A 22897-nucleotide genomic window follows, 5' to 3' on the forward strand; every position below is an offset into this window, starting at 1 on the left:
AATCCAAATAACTGAGCTTAAATTTTTTTTTAACAATGTGACATTTAAATGATGAGAATACTCAGCTGAGATAAATACTTCAAACGTGTCTATGATGCTGTTTAAAAAAAACTTGTGCACCCCATTATCATGAAATGGACCCCAACCCCAAAACACAGCGCCTCCACTGTGTGTGTGCGCTCGCGAGCCTGAACATCTGGATGGGGGCGCTGTGACAATAAATGCCCAGAGAGCGTGGCGCTATACATCTGACACAGGAGAATTATAGAGTTAATAGTATTTGGCATGACGGGGGAGAGAGAGGGAGAGAGAGAGAGAGCGGGGGAGCGCAGTGCCGTGCCCGATGCGGTCTCATCCTGTTTAGTATTCTCCGCGCGCAGCACCTGGAAGCCCCGGAGGGCTCACCTGCCCGGAGTCTAGACGCGCGCGCGCTCATTCCCGCGGACACACGTTGAGACGGCGGGGAATCGAACCGGGCTTCGTGCACACGGTCCGCCGCGCGGTCAGGAGGGAGTCGACGGCCCCCCCCGGTGAGTGTGTGTGTGTGGGAGGGGGGTGAGTGTGTGGCCTGGTGGGTGGGGCTCAGACGGTCGGGTCGGCTGGGGACGCGCGCCCGTCTACCTGGCTGCAGCGGCGCGTGCGGGCTCAGAAAGCCTCACGTTAGTCCCTTAAAATATCACAATTGTTTTTACATGAACAATCTATGTATATACATATATATTTACATGTATAAATATTCAAAAAATAAAAAAATATTCTCTTTAAGGCTGGATAATAATATATGATGTGTAAATGTAAATGAAATACAAATTAATATTGACAATGAATAACCCTAAATTAGCAATAGTGTGAGTTGTCTCACATTTGTTGTGACTGGATAAAAAATGTCCACGTGCACTGAAGTCAACTTTTCCGCCTTTACTCATCCCAAATATTGAGGGGGGGGTGGGGGGTGGGGACAAAGTCTATATACACATTTTAAATTAATCTACCAGGTATTTTTTTATTTATTATGGAGGAAGTTTAAAGTAATATAATAATAATAATTTCTCATTATTCTCAAATTTATATATTGATTAAATTAGCCAACAGTGCACGAGGCGACAATTCGCCATGGAAACGAGACGATGCAGAATTTCTGTCTGTCTGTCTACCTGTCTACCTGTCTGTCTGTCTACCTGTCTCTGTCTACCTGTCTGTCTGTGTGGCCGATCAGTAGCTCTGCGATCTGCCTGCAAGACCCCCCCCCCCCCCCAAAACGCTCCTCTCTCCCCCGCCTCGATGAGATCTGTGCTCATCCTCCTCGCCTGCATGCGTGAGTGCGTGCGCACGCACGCGTACAGCATGTATGTGTACGCGTGATATTGTGCGCGTGCTCCGGCTGCTTCTTTTCTTTTCTCTTCGATGTTTTGTTCCCGTCACAATGAATGGCCGCCAGCAGCGAGGCGGAGACGGTGCCCCGCTCTACTCCTGCAGCTGGGCCCGCCATTAAACACGTCTCCAGCGGATTAAATACACACACACACCTACACAGACACACACACACACACACACACACACATATATACACATTTATACACAAATATACAGCCCGAGAGGGGTGAGTTGAGTTCGGCGGGTCAACGAGGACAAACGGTTCGGGGGCTCCGATCCGGCGAGACCAGGTCGGTCAGTTGTCCGAGCCCCGAACTGTGCGTGTGTGTATGTGTGTGTGTGTGTGTGTGTGGGGGGGGGGGGGCATCATGAATTGGGATGGGTGAATTTGGTAAAACAATGGTGGTGTAATGTTCCACGGTCGTGTGTGTTGGCGGGGGAGGGGGTGGGGGTCACGCCGGTGTGAGGTGGTGGGGGGATGGGCTCTCGGACAAACTTTAACCGCTTCACCGGCTCTACTCGTCTCCCGCGGGCTGCCCCTCCTCTCCCCGGTGAGTGGCTCGAGTCCTCCTCTTCTCTACAGCTCATGTTTATCAAATCCTGAACTTTCGCTTTTAAAAAAAACAAAAACTTTCTAATTAAAAAAAACAAAAACTGTTGATTTCGCCTCAATATTCCGGTGTCGCGGCCGTTGAGAACCGGGGGGAGGAGGGGTTAACGACCCCCCCCCCCCCCCGCCGCGGTCTCGCGCCGCTCGCGCTGCGCGTTGTGTCCCGGGATGACCTGTTGATGTCGGGCTGGGAAAAAAGGAAAAAAAGATGTTGTACCGGACAGAGTCGCCCTCCGCTTCCACCCTCAGGAGATAAAACGTTAACCGCGAACGGGGTTTCCGCGAAGTGAATACGGAGCCCCCCCCCCTCCCCCGGTGTGTCTTCACGGAGTTAACCGTTTTTTTTGTTTTTTTTAAGGAATAATTAATTCGCTGGGATATATCACAGGCGACATTTTTTGGTGGAAGAGAAACGAGGAGGGAGACGACGCGTGTCCCGGAGCGGTAGCTGGCATTCGGCCGTCAGGAGGCAGCGGAGCACCGGGTCTCACGGACATCACGGAGGCTCCGGGAGGCTCCGGGAGGCGGAGAGAAGACTCGAGGTAGAGTGCGACATGTGTTCTTTGTGTGGCCGTTTCCCCCTCGCTGTCCCTCGGACGGTAAACGTGTTTAAAAGCGGGGAGCGGGCCTAAAAGAAGGAAGAGCTGTCTTTTTGTGCCCCCCCATCTTTCTTTCCTCCGCTGCTCCCTCCCGCCATTGAACGCACCGCCGGGCCGAAGGAGGACTTCCCCCGAAACATCCTCCCGGGCAGAGCGCGGGCACCCGGCGGGGCGCCTCGCGCTCTGCCCGGCTCCCCGGCGGCCTCGCTCCCCTCACAGCCCTCACACCTCTGGAGCATTTCACTCCGTTTTAAACCCCCCACGGCCGGAGTGATTTAAAGGCTCTTTTGAGTGTTTATTGGTGAAGTGTTGCACTCCATGCCAGTGTTAGCTCTGAGCGTTAGCATGCTAACAGCCACCTTTTAACCCCCTGGAAGCAGGACGCTGGTCGTGATGGCTGCAGACGGCTCAGCTCGAGTCTTCAGAGTTGATTTATTTCAACTAGCTGACTACAGCTGTCGAGTCTCTTGTCTTTTTATCTTTTGTTTGGCTGTGTGTGTGTTAGCTGGAGCCTGTGTATGTGTTAGTCTGCAAACTGTGTGTGTGTGTGTGTGGCACTGGAGATGAACTTTAAAAGTTGTGAATGACACACACACACAAAGAGTATATAATAGGTCACATGGGGCCTGCAGGGCAAAGGTCAAGTGGTGTGAATTAACTCCCCTTTATGTTTCCTGGAAGTTGTTGTGACCCCTGAGGAGGGAAAGGTCGGCGGTCGGATGTCCTCGGCTGACGTGTCCGCCACCCTCCGCCGTCTTGTTTATGAATTGATATTAGCGGCCTGCGTGAGGAGGGCGGCGGGAAAGAGAAGTTAAAGAGGACGTGGAGGGTTTTCATTGTTATAGAAGCTGGCGCTGTATTGTAAATATTGATGCTTTCGTCTTGGCGACCGCCTTGCTTATTATTCATGCGGTTGCACATGTTTACACCTGGAGACGGCCCGAGGCGTCTGCTATTGGTCGCTCCGCTCAAGGCCGTGGGTGGAGGTGGCGGTGCACATTTTAGGGAGCAGGAAATGTAAATCATGCATTTTTAGCACTTAAATATTTTTCCCAGCCAGTCCGGAGGCCAAAGAGCTATTTTTATATCCTGATGCTGCTCCGTCGACTCGGTGCTACAACCTGTTTCTACAGGGCAGAAATCCACCAATAACTAAAGGAGGAGGAATGCATGCACAGTTACCCTGGATAATACCCAGAATGCACAGGGAAAATATCTCAGTTGGATAATATTCACATTAATGCGACGCACATTCATCTCCTCACATCGATGCAAACTGTCGATGTACGCGGAGGCCAGGAAGTTATGTCTAAACCTTTATTGATTTCTGTTCTTTTTAACAAGTAGTTTAAAAAAACTAATAATTTATACACTCGGGCACTAATACTGTTTTGATATGGTGGCATGTATTATTCAGATATCGTACAAAGTGCTCCCGAAGCAATAAGCGCCTCCGTCTGCGATCTTAATTGTTGTTGTTTTATCGTAGTCCAGAATATGGCTGCCCAATTAACTAAACACGATGATGTCGTAATGTCGGTCTTCACAACTAAATACCAGCGTTCGCTCAATCTTTAAGCGACTTAATTCAAACTGTTTTCGCTGCTGTTGAACAACCAACGATGTCACATCTAGCTCTGGTTGTGGTTTTCATCTTTAACTGTGGGCATGCGTCTAGATTTAATAAACATATATCTAACTCTCTAAAAGACGCAGTGTGTGGCGCTGTGTTGGTAAAGACCCGTGCTTTACTCTCATAACCCAAGGCCCGTCTGACCAGGCCTGCTCATCTATCAAAGTTAATGGGTTGCTATAAACAACAAAAAAATTAATGATGATGAACTGCTGATGGCCCTCATTATCCTCGGGGCGGCCCTTCAGGAAGTCGTTAGTCTGGTTCCCAGGACCGCTTCAGCCCACATGTATTATTATTACTTCAACCTATATTCATCAGCTGGGGAAACGCTGAGTGTGCACGCCACATGCAGCACACCTGGAAGCTACGACCGCGCCGTCACCGTTGGCCATTCGGGAGCAGTTTGGGGTTCAGCGTCCTGCCCAAGGGCACATCGGCACACACCGGTTCACCCGGGGTCGACCGGCTCTTCACCGTGGTTCTCCGTGTGTTCGTGAAGCCTGACGATGACCCCATTCATGTGACTTGGCTGTGGATGCTGTTGTAAATAACCGGCGAGGCGTTCAGGGAACCTCTTCAGCGACGGTTCGGCTCTCCGGTGACTCGGCGTCAAACGTCTTCATCCGGTCCTTTAATTCTGCTGCTGAAGACGTTTTATAACGATAGACTTCCCTTTGTGGAAGCAGGTCTTCTATACCGGTCGCGGTGCGACGGATCATAACACCTCTGGGATCTGATCGGCACTAAAACAAAAAAAGGAGGTTTTGGATCCCTGATCGGGGCTCATTGATCATCTCTAATGATCCGTATCGTCAGGTCCAGGTTCCTTCATGTGGTTATAGCAGCTCGTCTCTAAGGACACAGCCACCGTCCCAAAAACCAACGCTTTGAAGTCTAAACCATCAACATCTCCAAATGTTCTGCTTTTTACTTTCGTCACAAAGGAAATACAATTAAAGATCTTAATTTTATTGTTCATCGTGTAACTGGAGGGAACCTCCGCTGGTTCACCGCGAATGGAGAACCCGTGTAGCCCACACGGCGTGACACGTGTAGCCCACGTGTCACGACGTGTCATGACGTGTAGCCCACGTGTCACGACGTGTAGTCCATGTGTCATGACGTGTATCCCAGATGTCACGACGTGTAGTCCACGTGTCACAACGTGTAGTCCACGTGTCACGACGTGTAGTCCATGTGTCACGACGTGTAGTCCACGTGTCACGACGTGTAGTCCATGTGTCATGACGTGTCACGACGTGTAGTCCACGTGTCACGACGTGTCATGACGTGTAGTCCACGTGTCACGACGTGTAGTCCACGTGTCACGACGTGTAGTCCATGTGTCATGACGTGTCACGACGTGTAGTCCACGTGTCACGACGTGTCATGACGTGTAGTCCACGTGTCACGACGTGTAGTCCACGTGTCACGACGTGTAGTCCATGTGTCACGACGTGTAGTCCACGTGTCACGACGTGTAGTCCATGTGTCATGACGTGTAGTCCACGTGTCACGACCCACGTGTCACGACGTGTAGTCCACGTGTCACGACGTGTCACGACGTGTAGTCCACGTGTCACGACGTGTAGTCCACGTGTCACGACGTGTAGTCCACGTGTCACGACGTGTAGTCCATGTGTCACGACGTGTAGTCCACGTGTCACGACGTGTAGTCCACGTGTCACGACGTGTAGTCCACGTGTCACGACGTGTAGTCCACGTGTCACGACGTGTATCTCAGATGTCTCGACGTGTAGTCCACGTGTCACGACGTGTAGTCCACGTGTCATGACGTGTATCTCAGATGTCTCGACGTGTAGTCCACGTGTCACGACGTGTAGTCCACGTGTCATGACGTGTATCTCAGATGTCTCGACGTGTAGTCCACGTGTCACGACGTGTAGTCCACGTGTCATGACGTGTATCTCAGATGTCTCGACGTGTCATGACGTGTAGTCCACGTGTCATGACGTGTAGTCCACGTGTCATGACGTGTAGTCCACGTGTCACGACGTGTAGTCCATGTGTCATGACGTGTACTCCACGTGTCATGACGTGTCACGACGTGTAGTCCACGTGTCATGACGTGTAGTCCACGTGTCACGACGTGTAGTCCATGTGTCATGACGTGTAGTCCACGTGTCACGACGTGTAGTCCACGTGTCACGACGTGTAGTCCACGTGTCATGACGTGTCACGTGTCTGGCGTGTAGTCCACGTGTCACGGACGTGTATCTCAGGTCCACGTGTCACGCGTGTAGTCCATGTGTCATGACGTGTAGTCCACGTGTCATGACGTGTAGTCCACGTGTCACGACGTGTAGTCCACGTGTCACGACGTGTAGTCCATGTGTCATGACGTGTAGTCCACGTGTCACGACGTGTAGTCCACGTGTCACGACGTGTAGTCCATGTGTCACGACGTGTAGTCCACGTGTCATGACGTGTATCTCAGATGTCTCGACGTGTAGTCCACGTGTCACGACGTGTAGTCCACGTGTCATGACGTGTAGTCACGTGTCATGACGTGTATCTCAGATGTCTCGACGTGTAGTCCACGTGTCATGACGTGTATCTCAGATGTCTCGACGTGTAGTCCACGTGTCACGACGTGTAGTCCACGTGTCATGACGTGTCACGACGTGTAGTCCACGTGTCATGACGTGTCACGACGTGTAGTCCACGTGTCATGACGTGTATCTCAGATGTCTCGACGTGTCATGACGTGTAGTCCACGTGTCATGACGTGTATCCCAGATGTCTCGACGTGTCATGACGTGTAGTCCACGTGTCATGACGTGTATCCCAGATGTCTCGACGTGTCATGACGTGTAGTCCACGTGTCATGACGTGTAGTCCACGTGTCATGACGTGTATCTCAGATGTCTCGACGTGTCATGACGTGTCATGACGTGTAGTCCACGTGTCACGACGTGTCATGACGTGTATCCCAGATGTCTCGACGTGTTGAAGTCCTCGTGGTCCTCCAGAGTGACGGGAAGGGTTAATGAAATGAACACGGCTAAGTGGGACCGCGGCTAACGATTATTTGCATTATCAATGCAATTAGTTATTTTCTAGACTAATTGGTTGATCTTTGGTCTGTAATCCGTCAGATTAGTGGAGATGTGTCCACTCCACTTTTTAAATGTCTTGTTTTGTTCAATACTTAAACTTACATCTTCATATTTTAAGGCTGAAAACAGCATTTTTTTGGGTCATTTTTGTGTGAAAGATGAGTTCAACAATTGATCGGTTGTTGATATATTTGGGGACTGTTTCTATGTGGATGGACTGGTTGTTGCAACTCGATCAGCTACAGACACTCTTCATTGGGGGATGTCAGTTTGTCTTCACTGAACAGCCCAACACCAAACACACTGCCACACTGCAATGTTTATCACTTCTGGCTGAGCACCAACTATCATCCGTCAAATGAAGGACAATAGGAGCCATTGAAGAACCAACACACGGGCCAGAGCAGACGTGGAAATACAACATTAAAGCACATCTGTGTGTGCATTGTGCATCTATAGACACCAACAGGAGAGGAGCGACGGCCTCTGGCCTGCAGTCCCTGGTGTTCGCCACCAGTCGGTCTTCCTCCTCCTCTGATCTCTTCACTGGGTGATGAAGGAGCCGCGTTACGCAACAGGCCGTGTTCTGACCGCTGCACCGAAGGAGGCCAGAAGCCACCGAGCGGCTGCCTGTGAATCAGATGTCATGAAACGAGGATATGAAGAGAACCGGAGCGGCGGCCCAAAACTCTCTTTTTGAAGTTGTGGATTTTTTTATTAAAGTTGTTTACCAAATACCTTAATCATTAATCATCACGCGCTTCAATTACCCTGATTATTCATTTTGAGTCTCATCTTCCCCGTTTCTGTCTCGTTTGCCTTCGGCAGCTTCCATTTCATTACGTCTCGTTGCTCTCATCTTCCTCTTCCTCTCGTCTCTCGGTTTGTGTTGTTGACACTTTCCTTTAAGTCTGCACACTTTGTCTCGGGAATTACCCACAATTCATAGCAATGCGACGTTAAACGCGGGAGATGTAATCGAAGAGGGCGGTCTGGTTTACTACATTTCCACCCAAAAAACGTTAAGGATAATGTAACGAGACACGAAAGCAAAGACTTTATTTATTTACCGTTTATTTTCATTTAGCCATTGAAGCCGATTTGACTAAATAGATTATTTCAACTCGGGGGAGTAAAGAAAGTATAAATTAAAAACCCGTAAATTGTGAGGAACATTATACGACGTTGTCACGGTGACGTGACATGTTGCAGCAAAGTGCCGTCCCGTTCGTATTTACAGTGTTTCTTCAGATCCCTTGAACCTCTCACACTCCACCGTCTACCAGGAGACGAGGCTTCATGGGGGGGGGGGCACTTTGGTCTGGGCCTTTGGTCCCAGTAAGTTTCCACTGCGTCTGTTAGCGGCGAGGTGTGTGTGTGTGTGTGTGTGTGTGTGTGTGTGTGTGTGTGTGTGTGTGTGTGTGTGTGTGTGTGTGTGTGTGTGTGTGTGTGTGTGTGTGTGTGTGTGTGTGTGTGTGTGTGTGTGTGTGTGTGTGTGTGTGTGTGTGTGTGTGTACTTTAAAGGGGAATTACATGCTACAAGTTCCTCAACCACCTGCTATAAGACTGATGCTAGTTTGCTGCTAGTTTGCTGCTAGTTTGCTGCTAGTTGTCTGCTAGTTGTCTGTTAGTTTGCTGCTAGTTGGCTGCTAGTTTGATGCTAGTTTGCTGCTAGTTTGCTGCTAGTTGTATGCTAGTTTGATGCTAGTTGTATGCTAGTTGTATGCTAGTTTGATGCTAGTTGGCTGCTAGTTTGATGCTAGTTGTCTGCTAGATTGATGCTAGTTGTCTGCTAGTTTGATGCTAGTTGTCTGCTAGTTTGATGCTAGTTGTCTGCTAGTTTGATGCTAGTTGGCTGCTAGTTGGCTGCTAGTTTGATGCTAGTTGTCTGCTGGCAGCCGGCGTGCACCACGGTCCCGCTTGGCTGAATAGCGGCTAATGTTAACGGAGGTTGCCTTGAAGTTGTGATGCGTTCAAGCTCTGTTTCCATCTATAGAGATAATGGTTATTACAGAGTTTAAATCCATTTGAAGGTGGCATCCGATTGGCCAATATGCTACGTCATCGGTTTACCCATCCTCCTTCCGTCTGTGCCCCCCTCTCTTCACGACCCCATGACCCCCCTAACCCCTCCCTCTCTCCCCTGCAGACCCTGCGGTGCTGGGCAGAGCGTTATGGCTCAGACGCTGCAGATGGCGATCCCCAACTTTGGCAACAACATCCTGGAGTGTCTGAACGAGCAGCGGCTGCAAGGCCTCTACTGCGATGTGTCCGTGGTCGTCAAGGGACACGCCTTCAAGGTCCGACTACCTGTTCAAGACGTGTGTGTGTGTGTTTTCATTTACAAAACAACGTGGCTGAGGTGTAATTTAATCAAAGGGCGAAAACAAACGCAGCTCATTTAGTGCCAGCTGGAGGACGTTCATCTGAATGAGACCTCGGCCACACAGTTTGGGAATAAAGTTGTTTTTTTTCTCATACACACTCACACACACACACACACACACACACACTCTCTTTCTGTCTCCATATTGCTGGGATAGTTTATACAGGTGGGAAAAGAGATGCGTGAACACAGGAATGCAGCGTTTCACTGGTACTTTAAAGCTAAATAATACGTGAAACGTTATTTATGTGAACTTCTCTCTCTTGTCACGTAAGACAGAGAAGTGGCCAAAGTATAATTGGTATTGAAGGAAAGAGTATAAATGCATTTGATGTTTTTGCAGATACTTTCTTCTTGCCATGTCTTTGATGAACAACATGAGAAGGTTTTGATTTCTATATTTTAATCGCGCTGCAGTGAGACTAGTTGGCTCCGCGGTGAAGATACCAACAAGACTTGTGGAATCAATCGGTAAAACGGGGAGATGTGACTCAGCTCGATGCCAGAGTCCTGCTTTAAATAATGTCTAATAGATTTCCTCCCTTTTGGCCCGTTGGCTTTGCTGCTGCTCAACACCATTACACATTCTAAGGCTGCAATTATGAATTTGCCTTAATTTCAGAACGAGTTTTTAACAGGAAGCGGTTCCTTTTCAGTCGGATACAAGTCGTGTGATCAATACTAATTATGTGACTACCAAAGGCAAGAAGGTAGAAGGCTTGAAGGTAAAGGGCTAGAAGGAAGGAGGTAGAAGGTAAAGGGCTAGAAGGAAGGAGGTAGAAGGTAAAGGGCTAGAAGGAAGGAGGTAGAAGGAAGGAGGTAGAAGGTAAAGGGCTAGAAGGTAGAAGGTAAAGGGCTAGAAGGAAGGAGGTAGAAGGTAAAGGGCTAGAAGGAAGGAGGAAGAAGGTAAAGGGCTAGAAGGAAGGAGGTAGAAGGTAAAGGGCTAGAAGGAAGGAGGTAGAAGGTAAAGGGCTAGAAGGAAGGAGGTAGAAGGTAAAGGGCTAGAAGGAAGGAGGTAGACGGTTAGAAAATAGAAGGCTAGAAGGTAAAAGGAAGAAGGGAAGAAGGCAGAAAAACCAGAACATAGAAGCTCAAGACCAGAAGGTAGAAACCTCCGCGGTGTGTTTCTACCTTCTTGTAGACGATCAGATGTGAATCCATCAATTCAATTCAGTTTATTTGTATAGCCCAATTTCACAAATTACAAATTTGTCTCGGAGTGCTTTACAATCTGTACACATAGACATCCCTGCCCCAAAACCTCACATCGGACCAGGAAAAACTCCCAAATAACCCTTCAGGGGGAAAAAAAGGGAAGAAACCTGCAGGAGAGCAACAGAGGAGGATCCCTCTCCTAGGATGGACAGATGCAATAGATGTAATGTGTACAGAAGGACAGATTTAGAGTTAAAATACATTCAATGAATATGACAGAGTGTATGAATAGTTCATAGTAGGCATATTCCACGATGGAGACCTCCACGATCCATCAGGCAGATGGCGGTGAGGAGGAGGAGTGGGCGGAGTCTCAACAGTGGGCGGAGTTTCAACAGGACAGTGGCGTAGTCAGGAGCAGGAATTCCACGACCCAGACCTCAATGATCCATCAGGCAGATAGGATCTATGCCGTCTCATAGGGTCCGATGACCCCATGAGACGTGAAGTCAAAAGGACTCCGGGGAGAAAGCAGAGTTAGTAACGTGTGATTGAGAGATGAACATTCATCCTTAAGGAGAGAAAAAAGAGGAGATAGGTACTCAGTGCATCCTAAACGTCCCCCGGCAGCTATAAGCCTATAGCAGCATCTCAAGGGGCTGGACCAGGTGAACCTGATTCAGCCCGAACTATAAGCTCTGTCAAAGAGGAAGGTCTTAAGTCTACTCTTAAATGACGAGCTGCGTTAAAAAAATAATTGTAGGTCAATCAGAAACCCCATGTCTCCACCCCCTCGTGACTCCTCCCCCTCTCGGTTCCCCTCAGGCCCACCGCGCCGTGCTGGCGGCCAGCAGCTCCTACTTCCGGGACCTGTTCAACGCCGGCGGGAAGAGCTCGGTGGTGGAGCTGCCGCCGGCCGTGCAGCCGCAGAGCTTCCAGCAGATCCTGGCCTTCTGCTACACGGGCCGCCTCAGCATGAACGTGGGCGACCAGTTCCTGCTCATGTACACCGCCGGCTTCCTCCAGATCCAGCAGATCATGGAGAAGGGCACCGAGTTCTTCCTCAAGGTAACGTCTTCTCCACGAGGTGCTCAAGACCCCACGGACGCGTTAAGGCGGGGCTCGTGGAAAACCTGGACAAGTCATGATAACAAATAAAAGCACAAATGTTTTGGAAAAGTCATGGAACTGTTATTCACACGTTCATTTACGCCGAGTCTGAAATAAAAAAAATGCCTTTGAAAGAAAGACAAAATACAAACCGGCATACGCTCTCATTTCTTTTTTCCCGCGTTGCAAGTGAACGCACCTTGACTGGAACAGTCGCTGGCCGTTTAATTTAACATATACTTCTCATGTGGTGGGGTCTCCGTGGTGGGGTCTCATGTGATGGGGTCTCATGTGGTGGGGTCTCACGTGGTGGGGTCCCAGAGGGTCTCACGCAGACCACGGGCGGGGTCTCACGTGGTGGGGTCTCAGTGGTGCCTCACGTGGCTCCTGGTGACCAAGGTGGGGTCTCATGTGGTGGGGTCTCATGTGGTGGTCTCACGTGGTGGGGTCTCACGTGGTGGGGTCTCATGTGGTGGGGGTCTCACGTGGTGGGGGTCTCATGTGGTGGGGGTCTCATGTGGTGGGGTCTCACGTGGTGGGGTCTCATGTGGTGGGGTCTCATGTGGTGGGGTCTCACGTGGTGGGGTCTCACGTGGTGGGGTCTCACGTGGTGGGGTCTCATGTGGTGGGGGTCTCACGTGGTGGGGGTCTCACGTGGTGGGGGTCTCACGTGGTGAGGGTCTCATGTGGTGGGGTCTCATGTGGTGGGGTCTCACGTGGTGGGGTCTCACGTGGTGGGGTCTCATGTGGTGGGGTCTCATGTGGTGGGGTCTCACGTGGTGGGGTCTCATGTGGTGAGGGTCTCATGTGGTGAGGGTCTCATGTGGTAGGGTCTCATGTGGTGGCGGTCTCATGTGGTGAGGGTCTCACGTGGTGGGGTCTCATGTGGTGGGGTCTCATGTGGTGGGGGCCTCATGTGGTGAGGGTCTCATGTGGTGGGGTCTCACGTGGTGGGGTCTCATGTGGTGGGGGTCTCATGTGGTGGGGTCTCATGTGGTGGGGTCTCACGTGGTGGGGGTCTCATGTGGTGGGGGTCTCACGTGGTGGGGGTCTCACGTGGTGGGGGTCTCACGTGGTGGGGTCTCATGTGGTGGGGTCTCATGTGGTGGGGTCTCATGTGGTGGGGTCTCACGTGGTGGGGTCTCACGTGGTGGGGTCTCATGTGGTGGGGTCTCACGTGGTGGGGTCTCACGTGGTGAGGGTCTCATGTGGTGGGGGTCTCACGTGGTGGGGTCTCACGTGGTGGGGTCTCATGTGGTGGGGTCTCACGTGGTGGGGGTCTCATGTGGTGAGGGTCTCATGTGGTGAGGGTCTCATGTGGTGGGGGTCTCATGTGGTGAGGGTCTCATGTGGTGAGGGTCTCACGTGGTGGGGGTCTCACGTGGTGGGGTCTCATGTGGTGGGGTCTCATGTGGTGGGGTCTCAGGTGGTGGGGGTCTCATGTGGTGGGTGTCTCATGTGGTGGGGTCTCACGTGGTGGGGTCTCACGTGGTGGGGTCTCATGTGGTGGGGTCTCATGTGGTGGGGTCTCATGTGGTGAGGGTCTCATGTGGTGGGGTCTCATGTGGTGGGGTCTCATGTGGTGGGGTCTCACGTGGTGGGGGTCTCATGTGGTGGGGTCTCACGTGGTGGGGTCTCATGTGGTGGGTGTCTCATGTGGTGAGGGTCTCACGTGGTGGGGTCTCATGTGGTGGGGTCTCATGTGGTGGGGTCTCATGTGGTGAGGGTCTCATGTGGTGGGGTCTCACGTGGTGGGGGTCTCATGTGGTGGGGTCTCACGTGGTGGGGTCTCATGTGGTGGGGTCTCATGTGGTGGGGTCTCATGTGGTGAGGGTCTCACGTGGTGGGGTCTCATGTGGTGGGGTCTCATGTGGTGGTCTCACGTGGTGGGGTCTCACGTGGTGGGGTCTCACGTGGTGAGGGTCTCATGTGGTGGGGTCTCATGTGGTGGGGTCTCACGTGGTGGGGTCTCACGTGGTGGGGGTCTCATGTGGTGGGGTCTCACGTGGTGGGGTCTCACGTGGTGGGGTCTCATGTGGTGGGGGTCTCACGTGGTGAGGGTCTCATGTGGTGTGGGTCTCACGTGGTGGGGTCTCACGTGGTGGGGTCTCATGTGGTGAGGGTCTCACGTGGTGGGGTCTCATGTGGTGGGGTCTCATGTGGTGGGGTCTCATGTGGTGTGGGTCTCACGTGGTGGGGTCTCACGTGGTGGGGTCTCATGTGGTGAGGGTCTCACGTGGTGGGGGTCTCATGTGGTGGGGGTCTCATGTGGTGGGGGTCTCACGTGGTGAGGGTCTCATGTGGTGGGGGTCTCATGTGGTGGGGGTCTCACGTGGTGGGGGTCTCACGTGGTGGGGGTCTCATGTGGTGGGGGTCTCACGTGGTGAGGGTCTCATGTGGTGAGGGTCTCACGTGGTGGGGGTCTCATGTGGTGGGGGTCTCATGTGGTGGGGTCTCACGTGGTGGGGTCTCATGTGGTGGGGGTCTCATGTGGTGAGGGTCTCACGTGGTGAGGGTCTCATGTGGTGAGGGTCTCATGTGGTGGGGGTCTCATGTGGTGAGGGTCTCACGTGGTGAGGGTCTCACGTGGTGGGGGTCTCATGTGGTGGGGTCTCATGTGGTGGGGGTCTCATGTGGTGGGGGTCTCATGTGGTGGGGGTCTCACGTGGTGAGGGTCTCATGTGGTGGGGGTCTCATGTGGTGGGGGTCTCACGTGGTGAGGGTCTCATGTGGTGGGGGTCTCACGTGGTGGGGGTCTCATGTGGTGAGGGTCCCATGTGGTGGGGGTCTCATGTGGTGGTCTCACGTGGTGGGGGTCTCATGTGGTGGGGGTCTCACGTGGTGAGGGTCTCATGTGGTGGGGGTCTCACGTGGTGGGGGTCTCATGTGGTGAGGGTCTCACGTGGTGGGGGTCTCATGTGGTGAGGGTCTCACGTGGTGAGGGTCTCATGTGGTGGGGGTCTCACGTGGTGGGGTCTCATGTGGTGGGGGTCTCATGTGGTGGGGGTCTCACGTGGTGGGGGTCTCATGTGGTGAGGGTCTCACGTGGTGAGGGTCTCATGTGGTGAGGGTCTCACGTGGTGGGGGTCTCATGTGGTGGGGGTCTCACGTGGTGAGGGTCTCACGTGGTGGGGGTCTCATGTGGTGGGGGTCTCATGTGGTGGGGGTCTCACGTGGTGGGGGTCTCATGTGGTGAGGGTCTCACGTGGTGGGGGTCTCACGTGGTGGGGGTCTCACGTGGTGAGGGTCTCATGTGGTGAGGGTCTCACGTGGTGGGGGTCTCATGTGGTGAGGGTCTCATGTGGTGGGGGTCTCATGTGGTGGGGGTCTCACGTGGTGAGGGTCTCACGTGGTGAGGGTCTCATGTGGTGGGGGTCTCACGTGGTGGTCTCTCCCAGCAGGAGGGCTCTCCCTACTCTGTGGTCTGCACCCCCGTCGCCAAGCGGCTGTGGGAGGGGGGCAACAGCGGGGGGGGGTCTGGGGGGGGAGGCGGCCTGAGGAAGGCCGCCCGCTACTCCTCCTGCTCCTCCTCCAACAACAACAACGCGGCTAATGCCGCCATGGTGGGCGTCGCTGCTTCAATGGGAGGAGCCGGGCTCAACGGCAACAACAACAACAACAACAACAACAACCACCACAACGGCGGGACCCCCGACGGCACGAGCCCGGCCGCGCTGAGCGTGTACACCAGCGACTCGCCCATCAGTTACCACGACGACGAGGAGGAGGACGACGTCACGGACGAGAGCGCCGAAGAGCAGTACCGCCAGATCTGCAACATGTACACCATGTACAGCATGCTGAACGCCGGGGGGGCGGGCACAGGTACGCCCAGCAGGGCTCTGATTGGCTCTGTGATCGGGGGGGGGGGGCAGGCACAGGTATGCCCAGCAGGCTCTGATTGGCTCTGTGATCGTGGGGGGGGGGTCTTTAAGCTCCATCCTCTTATTGACGATCCCGTGTCATGTGATCAGACTCCCTATGACATCACTGATGTCACCTGCTGCTCCACACAGACAGGTGGAGGTTTCACTACGATTTTTTAACGTGCACTTTTACGAGCCAATCAGAAGCCAGTATTCCCTCCGGAACACGGTGTAATGAACTGAAGCTGCAATCTTATTTGGAGAATTCGAAAAAGGTGCAAAAGCAATTATTTGGGAATAATTGTCACATTTTTTATCTTTTATGTCAGCACCTTTATTACATTACATGTCATTTAGCAGACGCTTTTATCTTAATTTTTTTTTGAAATACTTATATGCAAATGATTTTTTTTTAAATCCGTCATTTGAAATTAAAAATCAAACTAGGACGTAAAATAAGAAAGTAAAGCACATGATACTCACGCCGTTGTCCCCCTAGTGGTGGGCGAGCGTGTGGAGGCTCTGCCGGACGCGGCCCCGGACCCGGGCGGCGGCCGCGGGGGCCGGGGGGCGCGGCCCCGGCAGGACCTGGCCTCGCTGCCCGCCGAGCTCGTCGGCCAGATCGGAAACCGCTGCCACCCCAAATGTACGAGGAGGGCGACCCGGCCGAGAAGCTGGAGCTGGTCAGCGGCACGCAGGTGTTCGTCTCGCGGGCGCAGCTCATGAACTGCCACGTCAGCGCCGGCACGCGCCACAAGGTGCTGCTGCGCCGCCTGCTGGCCGCCTTCTTCGACAGGTGGGTCACTGCGGGGGCTCGGGCCCCACGGCCTCCTCCTCCTCCTCCTCCTCTTTCTCCTTGTTCTTCTTGTTCTCCTTCTTCTTGTTCTTCTTCTCGTTGTTGTTGTTCTTCTTCTCCTTCTTCTTGTTCTTCTTCTCCTTGTTGTTGTTCTTCTTCTCGTTGTTGTTGTCCTTCTCCTTCTTGTTCTTCTCGTTGTTGTCCTTCTTTTCCTTCTTCTCCTTCTTCTTCTCCTTCTCCTTCTTGTTCTTCTTCTCGTCGTTGTTGTTCTTCTTCTCCTTCTTTTCCTTCTTCTCCTCCTCCTTCTTCTTGTTCTTCTCGTTGTTGTTCTTCTTCTCCTCGTTCTCCTCCTTCTTTTCTTCCTTCTTCTCCTCCTTCTTCTTCTCGTTCTTCTTCTTCTCTTTCTTCTTCTCCTTCTCCTCCACGTTTCAACGACTTGAGACTGCGCACCGTGACCCTGTTGTTGTTGTTGTTTCCTCAGGAGCACTCTGGCTAACAGCTGTGGCACCGGCATCCGCTCCTCCACCAACGACCCGAGTCGGAAGCCGCTGGACAACCGGGTTCTGCACGCCGTCAAATGTGAGTCCGGAGACGCCGTCTTCACTGCGGTGAATAAATGCTGAGTCGCCTCTTTCCTCCAGTTTACTGCCAGAACTTCGCCCCGAGCTTCAAGGAGAGCGAGATGAACGCCATCGCGGCCGACATGTGCACCAACGCCCGCCGCGTGGTCCGCAAGAGCTGGATCCCCAAGCTGAAGCTGCTGATGGCCGACAGCGACGCCTACTCCGCCTTCCTGGCCGACAGCGTGAAGATGGAGGCCGACGCCCTGGGGGCGGAGCAAGGGTTCGATCCCGCCTCCCTGGAGGCGGTGGCGGCCGCCGCCGGCAACCACAACGGAGCGGGGGGCGGAGCCACGCAAGCGGACAGCCTCCACGCGGCGGGAGGAGACGGCAGCACTTTGTTTTGAGTGAGTGGAGGGAGAGAGGGAAGGAGGGAGGGAGGGAGGGAGGCTGTGTCTCTGGGGGCGGGGCTAAGAGAATGGCGGCCATGACGGCTCTCACTCACCCGCCTTCTTCTTTTGCACCTCTTTTTATTTTGTTCTGCTTCCCTCAACGACCCACAATGCCTCACTCCGGTCGCCCCTACCCGGTCGATGCAAAGGTAGTCGAGAGAAGAGGTCCCACTCCTCCTCATTCCTCTGCAACTTTTTCGAGGTCGAACTATTTCCACCTTTTATTTTTGTAATGTTTTTTTGAGAGTGCCGTCACTGAGGCTCTTCTGACCATAATAATCAGACATTCCCAGGGGTGCGTTGGGGTTGGGGGGGTCATCCTGTGATGCCCCCCCCCCCAATACTCCGGTAACACTGTTGTTTTTGATATTGAATGTAAGCGCGGCTCGAGCCTTCTTGTTTTTATATTTGTATTTTGCTTTATTTTTCTTGTGGAGATGAAGAGAGAGCGTGGGCCGGACGAGGTCGGATATGAGTATTGATCTGTATATTGGCATGGTTTACGACCCCCCCCCCCCACGCCGCTCTCTAACCCCGAGAGAAAAGAACCTCCCCATCCGTTTGATCCTAAAACACCAGTTCAGTTCCCACTGAGTGTTTCTGTGGTTCTTGAATGCGTCACGATGATCGTCAAAGAGTTGAGCGGGCGATGAATGCACTGTTACTTCCTGTTGGAGGACAATCCAGATGCGTCTCTTTTTATTTAGTATTCGCATCAGAAAGAGAAGAAGAAGGGAAAGATAATCCAATTTATATCTCTGGCCATCAATCCCCTTTGTATGCCTGCCTTGTGTGTGTGTGTGTGTGTGTGTGTGTTCTTTTGTCTTCAGCTCATGTTTAAATCGTTCCTCGGGCTCTGATGCTCGCTTGGCGTGGACAAAGGTGCTAATTCAGGCGTTGGTACATTGCTGGGAATACGTCTGTGTGTGTGTGTGTGTACGTCTGTGTGTGTGTGTGTGTGTGTGTGCGCTGCAGCAGCAACAACAGAGAGAGGGAGGGAGAGAGAGAGAGAGAGGGAGAGGGAGGCCAGACGGTGTGTTTTCATACATGCTTGGTCGATTCATTCACCCATCTCAGCGGTACAGACACACACACACACACAGACTGAGTGTGTGTGTGTGTCACATATTAATGTATGTATGCAGTTTTCTTCTCTTCTTTTCTTCCCTCCATCTCCTTTTATGGCATGTTAATGTCTCCTCACTCCGGAGAGCTTTTGACTGTGTGTGTGTGTGTGCCCCCCCCCCCCCCCCTTATGGGACACGGAGTTGTTTTTGTGTTACTGCACCTTTAATGATCAGACTATTGATGAGGGAAGTCTGGACCAATCAGAACGTCCACGAGAGACGCAGCCAGTCATGAGGAGAATATCGACCAAGTTTGAGGAGGAGGAGAAGGAGAAGGAGAAGGAGGAGGAGGAGGAGGAGGAGGAGGAGGAGGAGGAGGAGACGACATTTGTTAAGCGTCTCTCAGGACAGATGAGGCATTGCGGCAGTCTGCCGTCACATGAGCCACAATCCAGACAAAGAGAGGGGGGGGGGGGTGAGGAGGAGGAGGAGGAGGAGGGGGTGGGGGGTGAGGAGGAGGAGGAGGTGATCGTCTCTCTGGCCCTGTGCCACCAGGATAAATACCTGGCTACTTGTTTATTGATGTCGTGTGCAGGAGGAGTGGGGGGGTAAAGTCACCTCTTAAATCCCCCTTATGGAGTGAAGCCTCCTAGACTTAAGATGAAGAGCTTTGAAGAGTTTCCTGAACCGTTGACCTTTGACCCCTGAGGAGAGATGGGTCAACCTCCGGAGGGTTCTTCTTCTTCAATGGGTCCCTGACTTATTAAGGCGGTATTGTGGAGATGCGTCGGTTATCAAGACCACGGCTGCGGGGCGCCGCGTGGATCTGCGCTCTGATTGGTCGGTTTACATTTTTACACAATTTATGAAACTTCATTGTGAAACTAAGAGGCGGTTGAAGTGTTGCGACATCCACAATCGACCAATCACAGAGGCTCTTTGTTACGAGAGCCACCCTTCAGTTCTCCCCTTTCACAATAAAAGAGACGTAAACACTTCCTGTTTACCAACGCTGATCTGGGTCAACAGGATCTGGGGAATCCATTTAGATATCCATCATATATATATTTATATATATAAATATATATATATATATATTTATATATGCGTTGCCCCCCCCCCCCCATCCGGAGTTGTTTTTATTTGTTTGTATTTTGAGCGAGACGTTTCCTTTAACATCGTCTGTGTTCTGTTTTTTTGGAGGAAACGCTATGAAACGAGTTCCCGGGACACGGAACCCTATCCAACTGTGACCTTTGACCTTCTCCAGAGGTCATCAGGGTTTTACTCTGTTACTCCTCCTCCGAGAGCTTTGTTCACATTAGTGTTTGTGTTCTCCAGGTGAGCTGAAGTCCTCTCGGGTTATTGTGAAGAGGCGCTACTAACAAGTCAACACTAACAAGTTGTTTTAGAGAGAGAGAGAGAGAGAGAGGGGTTACCTGTATGATAGTTTAGAGAAAGAGAACCACATATTTTTGCATTGTTGTTGTTGTCTGAGGGTCGAGGCGTTAAATGCTGGACCGGATGCTTTTCACTGTACTGCAGCTGTTGTTGCCGTGGTAACGGGGGAGGGGGGGGGGCAGCTGACGGGCGGGGCGCTGTGCGGCTCGCCTCATCTCGAGACTCCTCGTCTGAATGTCTGTTAGAGAGTGAAACTCCACGTGGATCCATCGTCCTCGTCTTGTGTCGGCCCACAGCGTGTTTACCTGAGCGCCCCCTGCTGGAGAGACGCCGCCGCCTCGAATGTGTTAGAGCGCCCCCTGCTGGAGAGACGCGGCCGCCACCAGGGGGCGACGCCCCGAGTCTCCGTCACTGTATTCCTGAGCACCTTAGCGGCCGACCGCTCGTTACGAAATATTTACATTAAATATGTATGTTTGTTTTAAATATAAATATTAAATATTTTAAAAGAATTCGACACAAAAAATAAGAATAAACCGCCAAAAAGAAGCCGACGCGCCAAAAAGAGCCGCCGGCAGATTGAAAGAGCTCCGGCAGCCGATCCCGACCCGTCGGTCCACAACCACAGACAGGAAGTGAGACCCTCCAGAACACGGCGAGCAAGCACCGTCTGACACGGGTCACTTCCTGTCTGAGGTTCGGATGCTGGGGGGGGGGGGGGGTCTCTTTGTACCTTATTTTATCTTTTTGTACTTTATTCTCTGTTTTTATTTTTGTACGTTTTCTGTTCTCTTTGTGACGTTTACTGTAAACGACAAGTGATGATGATGATGATGATAGTGATGATGATGTTGATGATGATGATGATGTGGCGCCCATCGACCTGTCCTCTGCATCGGGGGAGGGTTGGGGGTTTGACACAGACCAGGTCCCTGTAGACCTGATCAGCGTTTGATGATCCAAACGATGAAGAGGAGTTACTTTAAAGAGCTCGCTGCGCTCTGATTGGTCAGAAACGAAGAGCTCCACCCCGAGACACCTGAACTTTAACAATCCCTCATTCTGGTGTTTAGAAAAGCCTGTTTTCCCCCCTGACCCTGAACACACCAGGCAAACTGAAATATGAGCGTTGGATTGTCGTCGTTTTTGACGATATTCAACCGACTTTTTTTTGTTGCTACATTTTTGGTCTCCACCGATCCAGAGGGGTTGCTATCAAATGAGCCGATCCAGAGGGGTTGCTATCAAATGTTTCCCTTTGAGTGAAGTCTGGATGAACTTGAGAAGGAAGCAGAAATCTGTTTATTGTAGATAAAAAAAAAAAAATCAAAGATCCCGATACCGAGACGATTCCCCGTCTCCATCTGCCCCCCCCCGGACCTCCTGGCCACGCCCCCAGACCTCCAGGCCACGCCCCCATACCTCCAGGCCACGCCCCCTCTCCCTGTCGTCTCATCCAGAAATCATTTACTCCGCTTTCCCAAAACACCAGAGACAACACACACTCACACATACATAGATATGGATATATAAATATATAAATATACTGTATATGTTTAAATACAAAACGGGCAAACCTCTGAGACGCAGAAGCTCGTCTTCGTGTCGCTTAATACAGTTTAAATAAATAGAAATAAAACAAAAAAAATGTACCAGTTTACCTCGGGAGCTCTCAGCCATCACAGGGCTCAGCTGAGTCAACGCAGGCCCTGAGTCTGAGTCTCTGAGTCTCTGAGTCTGAATCTCTGAGTCTGGGTCTCTGAGTCTGGGTCTCTGAGTCTGAATCTCTGAGTCTGGGTCTCTGAGTCCTGAGTCTGGGTCTCTGAGTCTGGGTCTCTGAGTCTGAATCTCTGAGTCCTGGGTCTCTGAGTCTGGGTCTCTGATTCTGGGTCTCTGAGTCTGGGTCTCTGAGTCCTGAGTCTGAGTCCGGCTCCAGGCCTCAGCAGAGCTCCGGGTCTCTCCAGAAGAAGCGTGAGTCCACCTCTACACATCTTACCTCAGAGTTCCTCGTGATGATATTTTATACTCCTCCTCTTGTCTCTGGTGTTGTCGGATCACTAAAACAATAATAATAAAAATACTCCGTTTTATTTTGTATCCGTTTTCTTCTTTTCTTCCGCTATAAATATATAAACTGTACATTACGACATAGAAGCACTATGGAGGTTGATTGTTAGGTGTGCGCTCGCAGCATGAGGTATTATTATCATTCTTCATTATTCTTCATAACCCAGAAAAAAAAGAGGAACAACTTTTTGGAGGTAAAAAAATTAAAGAGGATAAAATAAGAGACGATGCAGTAGCTTCTACTGGTGTCAGAGGAATTACCCCCCCCCCCCCCCCTGTACATGCCAGTGTTCCCCATGTGTTCCAAGTGCCAATAACTTTGTGAATCCTAACTGTGACCCGGTGGTAACGATAATTGCACATTAACTCATTAACTAATTAACTCTAACTCATTAACTCATTAACTACTGTAAAGAGAAACCCGACTGATTACAAATGAGGAAACATCTGAACTGTTAATAAAGGTTTTTAACAAACAGGACTGACCACAGCGAGTCCGCGCCTCATTTCCTCTTCTATGTGGAGACGCCGCAGAACAGCGACCCCTGTGGCCACGAGGGGCATTGCACAATGACACGTGGCTTCACCTCCAAAGCGTTCAAGGTTTTTTATTTGCCATCTGTGCCTCGACCAGCAGTCCAGACATCGGAATTATTTTTGCAGGGCTCTCCGAGTCAGAGATACAAAACAAACACACGTTAATAATAATAATAATAGAAATATGAAAAATAATTTTTT

At 51.6% G+C, this 22897-nt stretch overlaps 1 protein-coding gene across 1 annotated transcript; it reads left to right on the forward strand.

Moving 5' to 3' along the window:
- The first annotated feature begins 406 nt into the window (after window positions 1-406).
- nacc1b (nucleus accumbens associated 1, BEN and BTB (POZ) domain containing b) lies at window positions 407-19022 on the forward strand. Its single transcript, XM_056408657.1, is given in 9 exon segments — window positions 407-530; window positions 2343-2526; window positions 9449-9599; window positions 11666-11995; window positions 15352-15775; window positions 16316-16459; window positions 16462-16612; window positions 17094-17191; window positions 17254-19022. Coding segments are annotated over 7 exon segments (1599 nt in total). The 5' UTR covers window positions 407-530; window positions 2343-2526; window positions 9449-9473; the 3' UTR covers window positions 17580-19022.
- The last annotated feature ends 3875 nt before the right edge of the window (window positions 19023-22897 follow it).

The sequence above is a fragment of the Pseudoliparis swirei genome, chromosome 24 (assembly GCF_029220125.1).
Source record: "Pseudoliparis swirei isolate HS2019 ecotype Mariana Trench chromosome 24, NWPU_hadal_v1, whole genome shotgun sequence".
In the NCBI taxonomy this organism is placed as follows: Eukaryota; Metazoa; Chordata; class Actinopteri; order Perciformes; family Liparidae; genus Pseudoliparis; species Pseudoliparis swirei.